Source organism: Cricetulus griseus, chromosome 3 (genome assembly GCF_003668045.3).
Source record: "Cricetulus griseus strain 17A/GY chromosome 3, alternate assembly CriGri-PICRH-1.0, whole genome shotgun sequence".
In the NCBI taxonomy this organism is placed as follows: domain Eukaryota; kingdom Metazoa; phylum Chordata; class Mammalia; order Rodentia; family Cricetidae; genus Cricetulus; species Cricetulus griseus.
In genome coordinates, this window is record NC_048596.1 from 37141507 (window position 1) to 37157390 (window position 15884).

The 15884-nt window shown below is 44.8% G+C and overlaps 1 protein-coding gene across 5 annotated transcripts in view; it reads left to right on the plus strand.

Moving 5' to 3' along the window:
• The window catches only part of LOC107976993 (tight junction protein ZO-2), a 121658-nt gene that overhangs the window by 77889 nt on the left and 27885 nt on the right, over positions 1 to 15884 (plus strand). For all 5 annotated transcript variants that reach the window (XM_027406505.1, XM_027406501.1, XM_027406504.1 and 2 more), the window contains exons 2-7: positions 5275 to 5328; positions 7740 to 7864; positions 9987 to 10089; positions 11101 to 11713; positions 14072 to 14175; positions 14907 to 15060. In XM_027406505.1, coding sequence (XP_027262306.1) covers positions 5284 to 5328; positions 7740 to 7864; positions 9987 to 10089; positions 11101 to 11713; positions 14072 to 14175; positions 14907 to 15060 — 1144 coding nt within the window. In that variant the 5' untranslated portion in view covers positions 5275 to 5283. The remainder of the gene's footprint in view (positions 1 to 5274; positions 5329 to 7739; positions 7865 to 9986; positions 10090 to 11100; positions 11714 to 14071; positions 14176 to 14906; positions 15061 to 15884) is intronic.

The window sequence follows — 15884 nt, forward strand, 5'->3', positions numbered from 1 at the left end:
CCTCCCCAGAGCCAGGAGGTAGGATGTTTTTGATTGTTTTTTTTGTGTCTTAAAATTTTAAAGGTTATTTATATTTTTAATCATGTGCATATCTGTGAGTTTTTGCATGTATGCCATGTGTGTGCAGGAGCTCATGGAGGCCCTGGATTCCTTGAACTAGAATTTCCAGACAATTGTGAGCCACTTTATGTGAGTTCTGGAAATTGGACTCTGGTCTCTTAACCACTGAGCCATCTTCTAACTCCTAAAGCTATTTTTGGATCATACTCATAGGATCTGTGGATATGGAAGACCACCAATACTTAATAGTCACAGTTAAACACCAAATGATTTTCCGTGACTGGAAGAAATATATACCCCAGTGCTGTCCTCCTTGTGTGGGAGAGAGGGAGGAAAAGAAAGCCGTTGAAGTGGTGAGTCCAGACTGCTTTCTTTGTGCCTCACAAGTAGTGCTTTTCAAAGCGCTTGGCGTCCCTGCTGTATGGATGTGTCACTGTGGGATGACAACAGGATTTGCTGGGAATGTGGGCCACTATTGTACCCGCCTTACGTAACCACGTGGAGTGGTGGAAATGGGCGAGCAGCCTGGGAGGTAGGCAGTGGCCAGCCCTGACTCTGCAGAGCCATGAAGGCTGCTCAGGTATTCCAGAGGATGTGGATCCAGGCAGTTAAAAAGTTGGAGAGGTGGAAAGGCCATGTGAGTCCTTCAGCTTTCGCCTTTCTTTCCCGTGCTTGCTCTGCCGGAGGGGAGGGGGGCAAGTCCTTCACACAGTGGCACAGTGACTCCTTTATCCTCGGATTTATTTGTGTCTTGGCAGCTTTCAGGGACAAATTGTGAGATTGCATGCAGAGTGTGGCTTGCAGTCAATGGTAGAATTTTAAATACTCGTCTTATTTTGAGCAGACCAAGGTGAGATTGATAGCCACTCACTGCATGTGTGAGTCAGACTGCCGATTCCCATGTGTTGGCAATCTCAGAGAGCTTGGCTTCTTGGGGACAGATTAATACACTGTTTCTGTGTGTTTGAGAATTTTGTGTTTGGGATCAAACATTTAACCTTTGTATCCTTCAGAAGCCTATATCCTGATGGCAGGGCTTCCCATTACAGGAGCGATTTCTGAAATTAGTTTTAGTACTCAGGGCACTGTTACTCGGGTATTTGCTGTGTGGCTTGGACTGTGATTGTGTCTTTAAAGCAGCTTGGGGTGAATTTTTGTTCTTAGTGGTCTCTCTCACTGGGAAACAGCAATATAGGGACATGGAGCTTAAAGGTTGGCTGTCAGGTTCATTACAGGCTGTCAAGACTTAGTTATCTGCCTGTGGTTGGTTTTAAATGTTTCCTCTTGTGTGTGTTGGGGGACTGAGTGCGTGTGTGTAAAAGGGGCTGGTATGTGGAGTCCAAGGGTCAGTTTCGGGTATCATTCTTCAGGGGCTGGTTTTTGAGACAGGGTCTTTCTCATAGAACCTGGCGCTTGCCAAGTCTGTGAGACTGGCTAGCCATCAGGCCCCCTCCTATTTTCACCTCCCCAATGTGGGATTACAGGGCGGTTTTGCCTAGGTTCTAGGGACTAAACTCAGGTCCTCATGCTAATATAGCAAGTGCTTTTACCAACTGAACTATCTTCCTAGCTTTACCAGATAGTTATCTGTTTGATAAGTGTTTCCCAAGAAAATGAGCTCTGTCTGTAAAAGGCCTAAAAGCAACAGCTTGAATAACTTAGTCTCAGTCTTTAAATAACTTAGACACAGCTTCTTATTTGCAGTGGGCCACATAGCTCCTAAGTATCCTTGGAATGACTTCTAGGGATGGCTTGTTCTAATATGGAGGATGCTACCACTAATGTTCCTTTTATGGAAAGTAAAGTGATCCGAGAAAATCATGGGAAGAAATGGCTGAAATCTCATGCTGAGGTTGAAAGGTGCCAGGGTCCCCTAGGTGGGGAGCCCCAATCTCTGAGGAGATTGAAGTTTCATGTCCTTTTGTGACTTTACCTGTTCAAGAGTCTATGCCACCTCCATTTTCCTAATAAAGTTGCTTTTTACCCTTTAAAAGAAAGGCACTGAGGAGCACCCTGGGCTCTCCCACACAAAGCCCTCTCAAGCAGAGAGTAACCAGAAATGGCACTCATTCAAAATGATGAGTCTTCAGACTTTCAAAGCCTGTCTCCAGTGACACACACCTCCTAGACTTCCCCAAACAGTGCTAGCAACTGGGGACCAAGTATCCAGGTACCAGAGCCTATGGGAGACAGTTCTCATTCAAACCACCAGGACAGCAAACAACCAAAGAACTGTTGCATTTAATAGAAATTTTCTTTAAGAACATTTACAAGTAATAGAAATTGTCCTTGCTATATTCATAGAAAGGAGAATAGATAGTGCATCTGTCTCTTGGTTTATTGGAAAGAAAAAAGCAACCACCTATTTTGTATACAGGACATTGTGTTCTAGGAAACCATGGGACAAAGATGAGCCAGACAGCAAAATCTCACTTAAAAATCTTCCATCATCATCATCATCATCATCATCATCGTTATTATTATTATCATTATCACTATTACTATTATTATTATTAGACAGAATCTCACTTGCACCCTTCCCTGGCCTGGAGTGGGCTCACTACACCAGGCTGATCTTGAACTCTACCTGCTTCTATTTCCCAGATGCTGGGCTTTCAAGTACACTGTACATGCATGCATTTTTAAAAATTTAAGCATTTAAAAAGATGTATCAATATATTTATAGGGACACTGCCTTCTCCCTCCCTCCCTCCCTCCCTCCCTCCCTCCCTCCTCCTCCCTCCTCCCTCCCTCCCTCCCTCCCTCTCTCCTCCCTCCCTCCCTCTGTTTTCTTTTTGTGGCAGGGTCTCACTTTGTAGCTCTGGCTGGTCTGAAACTCACATAGATCTGCCTGCCTCTGCCTCATGAGTGCCGTTATTAATGGCGTGTGCTATCATCAACTGCCCAGCAGTCATTTGTTAAAATAGAAAGTCTGGGCTGCAGATAAAACTCAGTGGCATAACACATGCCTCATACATGCAAGACTCTGGGTTTGATCCCAGCTCGACAAAAGAAAAGAAGACAGCCCTCCCCTGACAAAGAAACCCCAAACAAAATCAAAATCAAAACAGTGGTCATAGTAAACAAACAGCTTGGGGGGTTCCCATAGTTTTATCTTAATCCTTTCAGGATTTGTGTATTGCTTTGTATGGATGTAGACACCTTCTTAACTTGAGCATCTGCCACCCCCACCGCCCCACCCAGTCCCCCACACACCCATGGCCAAGACTTTGCCTATCCCTCCTACACCTCTGTAACTTTTTGATCCTAGAAATAATATGAATTGTAGTTTTTTTAATCTTTGAGAATTCTGATCTCTTGGAGCCAGATGGTGTTTGCTGTGGGAATGTCCCAGAATTGAACACACAGGGAGGGGGAGCAGGAGTCACCGATGCCTCCCAGTGTGTGTAATTAGTTAAGTCACAACAGTAGGCTACTTCATGTTTCTTCTGCGCACACAGAATCGTCTTTTCCTAGCCCTCTGCTTCTAGAAGGAGTGGGTTATCTAGCCTAGTGTATCAGTGGGCATTATCGTCTTTACCTCTGGCTGTCTCTCTCCCAGAGTTTGTGAACAGGGAGAAAATGCCACATTATCTGAATATTTTTCAGTACTTCTTCATCTCTCTAATTATCAGCACAGTATTAGCCCCTTGGTCCTCTGTGTGACAGGCACCTCCTACCTTTCTGGCCTTGTGCTATGGTCTAAGTTGTCCCTCTGTGTCTGCTTTATCTATAATTGTCTTCTTCAGCTAGTATGAGATGCTAGGTCATCATTTATGTCACTTCAGTTCTTTTCGTTTCTAAGAAAAAAATTGTATTTCAAATTTGTTTGCTTGGTTCTTTTGATGGTCTATTGTTCATTGATAACTAAACTTTCAATGAGGTGTTCTAAATTCTTAAAGCATGACCTATGTTTTGTATACTTTTTGGTTTGTTGTTGATGTTTCTCATACTGCCATTTGATCCCTCAGTTTGTTTCTTGTGACTTTCACTGTGTGTGTGTGTGTGTGTGTGTGTGTGTGTGTGTGTGTGTGTGTGTGTGCGCGCGCGCGCGCACGCTCATGTGAACTGTGAACTCAGGTTTCTTACCTATCTGGGAAATCTGTGAAGCCTCCATTCAAGCATGTCCATTGGAGAGAGGAACCTTGTATTTCCTATGCAGGTGGCATTACCAGTGCCGCTCTGGCATGTTTGGGGAGGATATGCAGTCTCTTTCCATAATGGGACTCATTTCCAAATCTGAATGCAGGCCCATTGATAGGAATTCTCCAGAGTGGTAATTTCTACTAATTCCACAATATTCATGAGCCGGGCAAGAGTCTCTGGGGTCCTTCTGTGGAAGTACATTTTCCCTCTGCTGTATCCTCTCTGATCATCCATCCTTATAGATTTTTTTTTTCTTGGTATCTTCCTGTTTCGGTGCTTTCTTAGGCCGGCCTCTCTGTAGCTGTGTGCTTTCCTGACACTTCTAGCCTTTTTAGAGGCAGCCTGCATTTAACAGATCATTAGACTTAAAGTAATACCGCTGTGTTAAAGGTCTCCCTGGATATCTCTCAGAATTGAGTTAGCAGAGCAAATCCCAGCGGTCTGTTTTTACACCAAGTGATACATCCCGTTGATTACAAGGCCAAGGGTTTCTTTAGGTTTAAGATGTGGAAGATTTGTCAAAGGTCATTTTTGACAGGAGAGAGAGAAAAATGGGAGGATATTTTTGAAATTAAAAATTTATTATGTTTTCTTGAGAGGGGAGAAGGAGGGAGGGAGGCAAAAGAGAGAATGTGTGTGTGTTCATGAGCCGATGCTCACTTCTGTACATGTGTGGAAGTCAGAGGACAACTTTTAGGACTTGATTCTCTTTTCCAATATCTGGGTCCTAGGGATTGAACCTGGCTTGTCATGCTTGGCAGCAAGCGCCTTGACTGCCGAGCCATCCCCCAAATAAGACATTATTTAAGAAGCTTCCTAACAATGAACATGTATCCAGTTTTTTAGGGCCTCTTACTATGTGTTTTCATTGAATGCCCTAGCACCAAGACTGTCATTTCTTAGAAGGTTTTATACAGACAGAAGCAGCATAACATTTTGAGAAAGACCTGCTTTTTTTTTTTTTTTTTTTTTTTTTCGTGCCAGCTGGATTCCTGTCGAATTACAGTTTTATTTCTGGCATTGGGGTATTGGCGTGTACTTAAATTGACTTTGTTTGTTGCCACACAGGGCCCAGGCATGGAGGAGCTGATATGGGAGCAGTACACCGTGACCCTGCAGAAGGTGAGTTCCCCTGTGCTTGCTGTTTTCAGTTCATGGATCTCACTCACTTTTGCCTACACTGTTTTGTTTTTAATCTCTCTGAGGTGGGCAGTGTATCGTTGGAACTAGCTGGTAATAATGAAATTGTTGGCAAAGGTTGCATGCTCTGTGTTCTTGGTTAGATTCTGTTTACCGGGCAGCATTTTGGGGGATGTTTAATCCATTCTCTTCTCTCCAGGCAGAGGAGATTGTAAAAGGGAACGGGGAATGAAAGTAGCCGGTATTTGTTTGAGGATGTTGAAGTAACATTTCCCAACATGCACAACCCAAGTACCCTCCTTGCCCTCTCTATCCCATTTTCCCTTCTCATCTTTAAGCTGGGGATCGAATTTATACCTTCTCATACACTAAGAATGCAAGAGGTGGCCCTTGGTTCAGTCCACTGAGCTATACTCTCTCCCCACCTTTTTGAATTATCTATTTTACAGCAGTTGTTAAGTCCAAAGTAAATTTGAAAAGACTGTCTTAGAAATCAAGAGATTCGCTGGGTGTTGGTGGCACACACCTTTAATCCCAGCACTCGGGAGGCAGAGGCAGGCGAATCTCTGTGAGTTCAAGGCCAGCCTGGTCTCCAGAGTGAGTGCCAGGATAGGCTCCAAAGCTACACAGAGAAACCCTGTCTCAAAAAACCAAAAAAAAAAAAAAAAAAAAAAAAAAAACAAACAAACAAAAAAGAAATCAAGAGATTCAATACACACACACACACACACACACACACACACACACACACACACACACACACACACGCACACAGCCTCCCTCTCCAGGCAAGCCCACTACCCCCTCAACTATCTGCAGTCAGCTTGTGGTCTACAGTCCTTATCCCAGCAAAGCTGCCCGCCTGTCAGCATTAGTGTGCTTTTCTGGGCTCCGTAGAGATTACCTTGCTCCAAATCTCTCTAGGTTCTGTCAGTTTCTAGAGAGATTGTCAGTTCCTCAAAGGGAAAAGTTTCTGTTGACCTCAAAACTTTGTCACTGGGTCAGAGTCCAAGTGTCCTGACTTCCAGATCAGTTATCACAAATTCTTCAGTTGAGGCTTGCCCATTTAACTTGGGGCATCTTTCTGATTCTTGTCTGTGCCCCTTTTACCAGCATATCGTATATCCTTTGAGTTGTGGTCTTCAGAGTGCAAAGTAAATGGCCTGAGGATTGGTTTGGAAGATGGAGCCATCTCTGTCTAAAACCAGGTGCTGGTGATGGATGCTGGCTGATCCCAAGCTATGTGGAGACAACCCAGGCTGTTTGTGTTTGTAAGCAGTCTGAACATTGGGCCCCCACGAACTTTGCTTGGATAAAGATTTTCTCTTAATTCTGAGTGTGGTTTTGTGTCATCAACCCTGATTTGGGATTATAATGTCAGTGTCCCTATTGTATGGTTTACCCTTTTAAACACTGAAGCAAGATCATGTGTTAACTAGGTTTACTGGTATGCATAGCTAAATCAACGATGGATAATAAACATTTGTTTCCTTTCCTGAATGAACATGGAAAGCATTCAATGCTTTGCCCTTTTAAGATCACAATACTAGTTTTTCTTTATTTATCTTATTAATTTTTTCATTCATATGTATGCATCCACATGCCCATGTGTGCACTTGAGTACCTGCATGCCACAGCACTGTGTGAGGTCATGTGTAGGAGTGACTTATTTTCACTGTGGCTTCAAGTTCCTTTATCCACTGAGCCATCCCCCCCACCCCCATAATTCCTCTGTTTAGGTTTTATTTTTAAAGGCCATGTAGTTCTTTTTGCCCTAAATTAAAATGCAGTTCCATCTCTACTAACTTGAATTTAAAGATGTACCATAGTCACGTTGTTTGTTTTTGAGTAAGGGTCTCATGTAGTCCAGGCTAGCCTCCAATTTGCCATGTAGTCATGGCTAGCCTTGGATTCCTGACTCTGTTGCCTCTACCTCCTGAGTGCTGGAATTACAGGCATGTGCCACATTTGGCTAAAGATATACTTTAAAAATACATTTTTCACACAGAATCAATTTTTATTGACGTCGTTCCAGCTCGGGTCAAACGATCCTGTGAATGTTCTACCTGGCGTTGGGCAGCAGATTCCTGTTTAGACACAAGACAGCCTTCCCTCTCCTGCCTCTTATGATAAAGTCAGCCTGGGCTGTCATTCTTTTCCGCCTCCCATAAGGCTGCTCTCTGTAGATAAGCAGTTTCCCTTTAGGAACCTGTCATCTGACCACAGTTTGGCTTTACTTTGTTTTTCATTTGTTTCTGTAAGCCCATCTGTTCCCAGGCTGTCTCTGGTTATTGATTTGACCTTTATTTTATTGAGTGCTTGTAATAAATCCTGAAAGCCACTTATGGAAGGATTTTTTCATTTTTTTCTTCTCTCCTAATTCTAATGAACAGGATTCTAAAAGAGGATTTGGAATTGCAGTGTCGGGAGGGAGAGACAACCCACACTTTGAAAACGGAGAAACCTCTATTGTCATTTCTGATGTGCTTCCAGGTGGACCTGCTGATGGCTTGCTTCAGTAAGTGTCCTCACTCCTGTCCCCAGCCCCTGACAGCCCTGTAGGTTGGCACTAGACAGGGTATTATGATGGTTATGTGCCTTTAAATGCACTTTTATGTTACGTCTGGGGTCTTTAAGAGTTAGGATCACAACTAATATATTATGTTTCAACAGTCACCAAACTTTGGGGACCATCCAGACATGGAGGGAAGAGGGAAATCCTGTGTGTGGACTCTCCCAACCCCATAGGAAGGTAGTTAGAATGGTCAGTTGTAGGTTTAGGAACCTTTTAGCTTTTCTGTATCCCCCCCTCCCCCACATCTTTCCCTCTCTCCCTTCTTTTCTTTGGTGACAATGTCTGTAGCTTAGGCTGGCCTGCAAATCCCCACACAGACAAGGATGACTTTGAATTCTAATTCCCGACTTCCCGCATACTGGGTTTACACACCCAGTTTATACAGTGTGGGGGACTGGACCCAGGGCTTCCTCCCTGCTACAGAATCATACCTACTGAGCTACATCCTCAGTCCTTGGGAACTGATTCTGAACATGCAGCTTAGGTCACCATAACAAAATAGTTAAGAAAATAACTTAGAGGAAGTCCTTATTTATTTTGGCTCACATTTTCAGAGGTTTTTATCTGTCTCGGTGGGGAGAATGTAATAGAACAGGGCAGCCAACAACGTGGAGTCTGGGAAGCAGAGAGAGGGGAAGATGAAGACAATACCTGCCCTTCCTGGCTTTCTCCTTTATTTCCTCAAGCACATGGGATGGGGTCACCCACATTCAGGGCGGGGTCTATCTACCCCGCAATTCTCTTGAAAACATCCCCACAGACACATCTAGGAGTGAGCTTTACTAATCTTCTTAGTGCTTGTCAACCCAACCAAGTTGACAGAATTGACTGCCTCAGTTTCCGAGTTTCTCAATGTCTACCCAAAGCGTATGTATGTATGTATGTATGTGTGTATGTATGTATGTATGTTTTGGAATTGAGTGAAGATGGTTAGGAATGTGCCTCCATAGTAGAGCACTTAGCATAGATAAGGACTGGGGTTACTATTTAGCAGTGTCCCCCTCCTCTCATAAAAACCCACCCCCAACAGAAAACTAACACCCCCCCCCAACAGAATTTAATAGCAGAAAAATCATGATAGGTAAACTCAAGTTCTCCAGCTGCCAGCCTGTATTCTGAAGAGGGAACTCCACTTTAGCAGATGGACCCTGAATCCTATCAGGAATGAATTTGAGGATAACTATGTGGCTACATTGGCTGGCTGGATCATTCAAAAGTTGAATTTGTGTGAGATTTAAAAATCTCTGTGCTCTCATCCTATTAGTTGGTAGTCTTATCAAAGTTTTAAGAGTAGTATAAAAATTTTAAGATAACTTTGAATGAGCCTAAGTGATAGGATTAAAGTTTCTTCAAGAATCTGAGGCAAGCTGGGCAGTGGTGCTGCAGCCTTTAATCCCTGCACTCAGGAGGCAGAAGCAGGTGGATCTCTGGGTTTGAGGCCAGCCTGGTCTACAAAGTGACTTCCAGGACAGCCAGGGCTACACCGAGAAGCCCTGTCTCAAAATAAACAAAAATAATGTGAAGCAATGAAGCCAGGCCTGATTGTGTTCAGAAATAATCTCAACATTCAGGCGATGACGGAAGGATCAGCTGTTTAAGGCCTTTCCTGGCTAAATAGTGAATCCAAGGCTATACGAGACTCTTCTCAAAACAAAAAAAAGAATCCAAGGCAAGTTTCTGACCTCTTTCCCTCCAGACATTGCACAAATGAATGTGTACTTGTTTCAAGACAGTACATGTGGGCTTTTTACAGCTCACTGTGTGCCTTAGAACATAGGACTGTCACTTCCACACTGTCTCATTACGCCTTCTGATGTGACCCTGAGGTCTGGACAGGTCTTTTACACAATCACTGTGGTTCTTAGTAAACACCTAGAAGCTGAATGTGTGGCTTCTGGTGTCTTACCTCTGAGTGGCTCAGACCAAGTTGGGCTTACTTGGGAGCCGCCACACACTGAGCCCCTTAATCAGCTTTTGGGGCTCATTTACTACTTCTGTTTTCTCTCAAGGGTTCAGGCCGATTCACCATATGTTTTTTGACTGATGTTTATTTTTTTGTTTACAGAGAAAATGACAGGGTGGTCATGGTCAATGGTACTCCCATGGAGGACGTGCTCCATTCATTTGCAGTTCAGCAGCTTAGGAAAAGTGGGAAGATTGCAGCCATTGTAAGTCCTGTGATAGCATGTGAGATGTCCCCCCACTCTCTCTCTATATATATATCAAATGTCCTTATACACATAAACTGTAAATAAATATTCTTAAAGCTTTTAAAAATTAAGAATTTGTTTATTGGAACATAAAGAAGGGTTGGCGAGATGGCTCTGTGGTTGAGGCCATATTGCAGAGAACCTACCGATTTTAATTCAAGAACATTTGTTTTCTATGCCCAAAGAAAACAACCATTTGACAGTTGCATGACCTAGGGCCTGCTTGCTTCTTGGAATCTTGATCGTTTTCTGGGTTGATGTTCCAGGTGTGAAGCTGTGTCCGAGTTGTCCTCTCAAGGAAGGTTGCAAGGGTTCTACTTAATGCCTGCTGCACATATCTCCTAAGAACAGGGCCATCCTGTTGACAAACCTAAGAAAACCAGTAACTGCAGAGCCATCTAATACCCACTCCATGTCTCAAGATGGCTTTGGAAAAGTCATCTCAGATCCAAGTGCACTCCTTATAATTGATTATCTCTTTAGTCCTTTTTTTGGTCTGGAAGGGATACCTCTTCCCCTTATCTTCCTGTAACAAGAGTGTGAGCAATTAAATACAAAATTTCTCACTTCCTGGGTTTTCATCTGACTTTGATGAACTGACCGAAGCCTTTGGGGCTTTTCATACTTAGAAAAGTATTCCAAAGCACTGTACTCACAGCGGCAGTCGCTTTTCTTGGTCTACCTTTGTGACTTTGTGAGTTGTGCTTTTTTTTTTTTTCTAGATAGGAACCTTGGGGCTGGGAGGGTTGGCAGGGATATAGATGTTTAAGGGTTGTAGGATATATCTATATCTATATCTATATTTATAGATATAGATATAGATATCTGTATCTATCTCTCTCTATATGTATCCCTTCCATACACTGAAATCTAGAGAGGGACAGTTTCATAGAAGCTGGAACCAAGGACATTGCCCTCCCAGTTCTCTCTGTTTGCACTGTCCTACATCTGCTCTGTTTGTCTCGACAGGTGGTCAAGAGGCCCCGGAAGGTTCAGGTGGCCCCGTTGCAGGGCAGCCCTCCTCTCAGTCATGAGGACCGGGGTTTTGAGGTGATAGATGAATTTGATGGCAGAAGTTTCCGCAGTGGCTACAGCGAGAGGAGCGGGCACAGCAACCATGATATGCTCAGCCACAGCTGGGAGGACGGCAGGGAGAGGGGGCGTCCCCAGCCCCGCACACAGAGCCGGGAGCGGGAGCACAGCCGTGGCCGGAGCCTGGAACGCGGCCTGGACCACGAAGACTATGGGCGCAGCCGGGAACGCAGCCGTGGCCGGAGCCTGGAGCGCGGCCTGGACCACGATTTTATGCCCCGGGCCCATAGCCGTGGTCGCAGCATTGACAGGGATTACGACCGAGATTATGAGCGCTCCTATCACCAATCCTATGAGCCTGACTATGAGGGAGGCTACATCCCATTATATGACCGCAGAGCCCAGTCTGAGGCTCGCTATGAGCGCAGCCACAGCCGCGAACACCTACGCTCCCGGAGCCCCAGCCCTGAGCCCAGGTCCCGGCAGGAGCACAAGCATGATCCAGACAGGCCCATCGGGGTCCTTTTGACCAAAAACAAAGCAAATGAAGGTAGGCGCACATGATGTGGGAATGCAAGCAGTGGTGCCAATATCGTCTGGCACTCACCCAGCACCTACCGGTGTTCAGCATCTACCTGAACTGGCAGCCAACAGTGGGCTCATTTATTCCTCAGAACTACATTATGGGCATTACTCTTGGGTCCTTGTTCTGTGGTATGCAGACAGAGACGCGGAAGGGCCCACTGATCTGGACACGGGTGTCTCAATGCCTTTGCTTCAGACAAGTACCTCAACCGCGTACTTATTGCAATGAAGATTCTCAGGCTCTGCTGGTGACCCTGGCGGTCTCTGTGGGAAAACAGAGCAGAAGACAGTACACCAGCTCTTCTTGATGAAGTTCTATTCTGGGCCAGGGTGGTGTTGAGTAAATACTCTTTAGTTAATCCCCCCCCAAAGACCTTGGGGTAGGGAGACCTCCTTCCCGTGTTACAGGTCAGGGGTTTTGGTATGTGTGTGGAGGTTGGCTCTGGCTGAGTCTGCTCTCCTCACACTGCATTCCTGGAGATGTGGGCACACTTAATCCCATTCCAGGATTCATTCACTCTGCAGTGAAGCTGTTAGTACTATACATAGAGGAGGACTCTGAAGCCCAAGAAATGGGAAGCTGGAACCCACACTTAGCTGATCTGAAGCCAGGAGATGAACAGGAGTTGAGCCATTTCCAATCTTGGCTCTTGTCCTCCTACTTTTAAATTTTCTTAGAACATAGCTTTTGTCTCGTTGGTTCTCTTACTGTTCTAAGCCGAGAAACGTGAATGCAAGGTGAAAGGTCCGGTGTTCTGTAGCTTGGGGATTTGCATTTATGAGGGGATTTTAGACAAAAGAGTCTGTTTACTACATTTTTCCTACTTAAATAACTGGAGTGATGCAGGGTCAGGAATGGGGTACCCGGGGCATAGGGGCTTTGTAAGCTGAGGTTGCACCATATTGCTGAGGAGAGGGGCATGCTTGTCAGCAACTTTGGAAGCATGAAGATTTCACAGAATCTTCATAGCTATGTGTCAGGAAGTGTCCCTTCACTCGTCCTCATGCTGGATCCAGACTGAAAGGTAGACGCCAGAGATGTCCTGAGAGTGAGCACCAGGCAGGGACCTCCTTCCAAGAGGTCTGACCCATTCTGAGGGACGTTGCTTTTCAGTCCTTTCCTCCTCTTTCCCTGTTTCCACCCTTGCCTCTTCTTTTATGTCCTCCTGCCGTAGGAATAACCATGTATGTCATGCAATCATGGGGTACCTTGTGTTAGTCTGGGTTCTCTAAAGGAACAGAACTGATGGGATGAGTGTGTGTTCGTGCGTGCGTGCGTGCGTGCGCGCGCGCGCGCGCGCGCGCGCGTGTGTGTGTGTGTGTGTGTGTGTGTGTGTGTGTGTGTGAATCTGTGTGTCACGGTGTGTATACACACATGTGTGTGTAAAGGGGATTTCTTAGAGTTATCACAGGCTGTGGTCCTGGTGGTCTAACAATGCTGTCTCCCGACACTCCCTCCTAGATGCGGTGTTGTTTTCTTTTGAGAACAGTTCAAAGTGCCGCTGACTGTTCGTACAGTGCTTCACGGGTGGCTCTGCCCCAGCTTGCAAACCACGGGTAGCAGGAATTGTTGCAGATGATGTGCACTGTTTCTTCTTCCTGTGGGCAACCTCGGGGTCAGCACAATTTCCTAGTAAGATGGATGAAGCAGGTCTTTGCCACCAACATTTTACTTGAAAAATGTTCCCTGGGGCTGGAAAGATGGCTCAGGGTTTAAGGTCACTGCCCATTCTTCCAGAGGTCCTGAGTTCAATTCCCAGCAACCATATGATGGCTCCCAACCATCTGTAATGTAGTCTGGTGCCCTCTTCTGGACTGCAGGGGTACTTGCAGGCAGAACACTGTACACATAATAAAAATCTTTAAAAAAAGAAAAAGAAAAGTCTTCCCTTTTACATCATTCACATAGCCTCTGCCTAGTTTGACCGTTGTTAGCATTTTGCAACATTGTCTTCCTTTCTCCTTTTTTTTTCTGCTTGTCTTTCTCCACTTCATCCTCTGCCTCCAATCCCTTCTCTCTCTCTCTCTCTCTCTCTCTCTCTCTCTCTCTCTCTCTCTCTCTCTCTCTCTCTCTCTCCTGTCTCTCTGTCTCTCTCTCTCTCTCTCTCTCTCACACACACACACACACACACAAACACACACACACACACACATACATTCTCCCTCTCCCTACCCTCCCTCCCTCTTAAAGATTCTAGGCCAATTTAACAGTGTATCCCATATGAAAACTAAACTTTCATAACTTTTTGCAGTAGTCTTCAAAGTCTGCCTTACATTTTCTGAATAAGTTGAGGACATGTGCCTTCCTTTGTTTGTCTTCTAGAGTATGGTCTCCGGCTGGGGAGTCAGATCTTCATCAAGGAAATGACCAGAACAGGACTGGCAACCAAAGATGGCAACCTTCATGAGGGGGACATAATTCTCAAGGTGAGCAGACAAGGACAGGGAGCAGTGTGTGCCTGCATGCATTCCTGGTCTGCACTTCGGCATCCACACCCCAGGGCCCAATATCTGAGTCTCAGTGGCCAGGAGTGAGGTAGAGAGAAGAGCAGTGCTGTGAGGTGGTCTCTGTCCAAAGAACAAAAATACACTGAGACACTAGGAATGCAGCTCAGGAGCAGGGCTCTTGCCCAGCAGTGTGAGACCTGCTACCTCTCTCACCCACCCTCCCAAAAAAATTTAAAAAGGAAAAACAAGCCTTAGAGGCTGTACTAATTAAATAACAAAGGAAAAAAACCTCAAGGAATACTTTGCCCTTCTCCCTGTAGATTTAAAGTTTAGGTTCCTGTTCCTATACCAGGGGAAGGTGAGCCTGAGAACCCTTAATCTGTGATTGCTGAATGCTTGATAGTTTTTACAAACCTCTCCGATCAGGAAGCGTGGTCCAGCAGTAAACCAGTCTGTAGTCTTGAACTTGGAAGTTAAATAGATGAGCAGAGTAAACAAACTATACACTGACTCTGTTGTGCCTGTTGTGGGCATGTGTGGTTATATTTCCATGTAAAGGATAATTCGTTTTCATTCAGTCATCCTGAAGTCTGGTCTGAGTATTTCAGCAACTCCCTTCCAATTCTATAAAGGAAAATAAGTGCTTTTTTTGCAAAGCTGTGCATAGTTGTCCTGCATATGAATAACATCTCTGGTCTTCATCTTCACAGATCAATGGGACTGTTACTGAGAACATGTCTTTAACTGACGCTCGGAAGCTAATAGAAAAATCTAGAGGGAAGTTGCAGCTTGTGGTGTTGAGAGACAGCAGGCAAACCCTCATCAATGTCCCATCCCTCAATGACAGTGACTCTGAAGTAGAAGGTAAGAAGGGGCCCTGCTTGGAAAGGACTCCTAGTTGGGCCACTGAGAGCAGAACTTACTAGTGATGATAGTTGACAATTTGCTAAGTGCTCATGCACACACCAATAAAGTACTTTAGTGCCTTAAGCATGACAGAAGCCCAGCATGGTAGCTCCTTGAAACCCTCAAAGAAAGAAAGAAAAGGAAACCAAACAGCAACAAAAACCTGTGCTCCTGAGTGCATGTTCTTTTCTTCCTGGGGTGTTTCTTTATCTTAACTCCAGTGCTTAAAATTCATGTTAAAATCTCTTCATAAAAAGTCGGGCATTGGTGGCGCACGCCTTTAATCCCAGCACTCGGGAGGCAGAGGCAGGTGGATCTCTGAGTTCGAGGCCAGCCTGGTCTCCAGAGCGAGTGCCAGGGTAGGCTCCAAAGCTACACAGAGAAACCCTGTCTGGAAAAACCAAAAAAAAAAAAAAAAAATCTCTTCATAAATTCCAACTTTGCTTAAAAAACAAAAAGGCTGTTAGTACTGTACCTTTAGAAGGTAGTGTGACCCATGAAGCCACACTAAACAATCTGTCAAAACAGCTCAATATTATAGTGCACGCTATATATATATATATCTGTATCTTACTAATATATGGCCCTGTTCCTGCTTGTTGCTACTGTTTGTTTTGTTTAACTTGGATAAATGCATTTATTCCAGTTTCACATATTATTTGCAAGAGAAGGAATCAAGTACACTAACTGCCCTTTTAATGCTAATAAACACTTAGGTTGAAGTACAGGAACCAGCTCCAAGTGTTTGTTCCTTGTCAGAGTAGGTGTGGTGTCTTCAAATT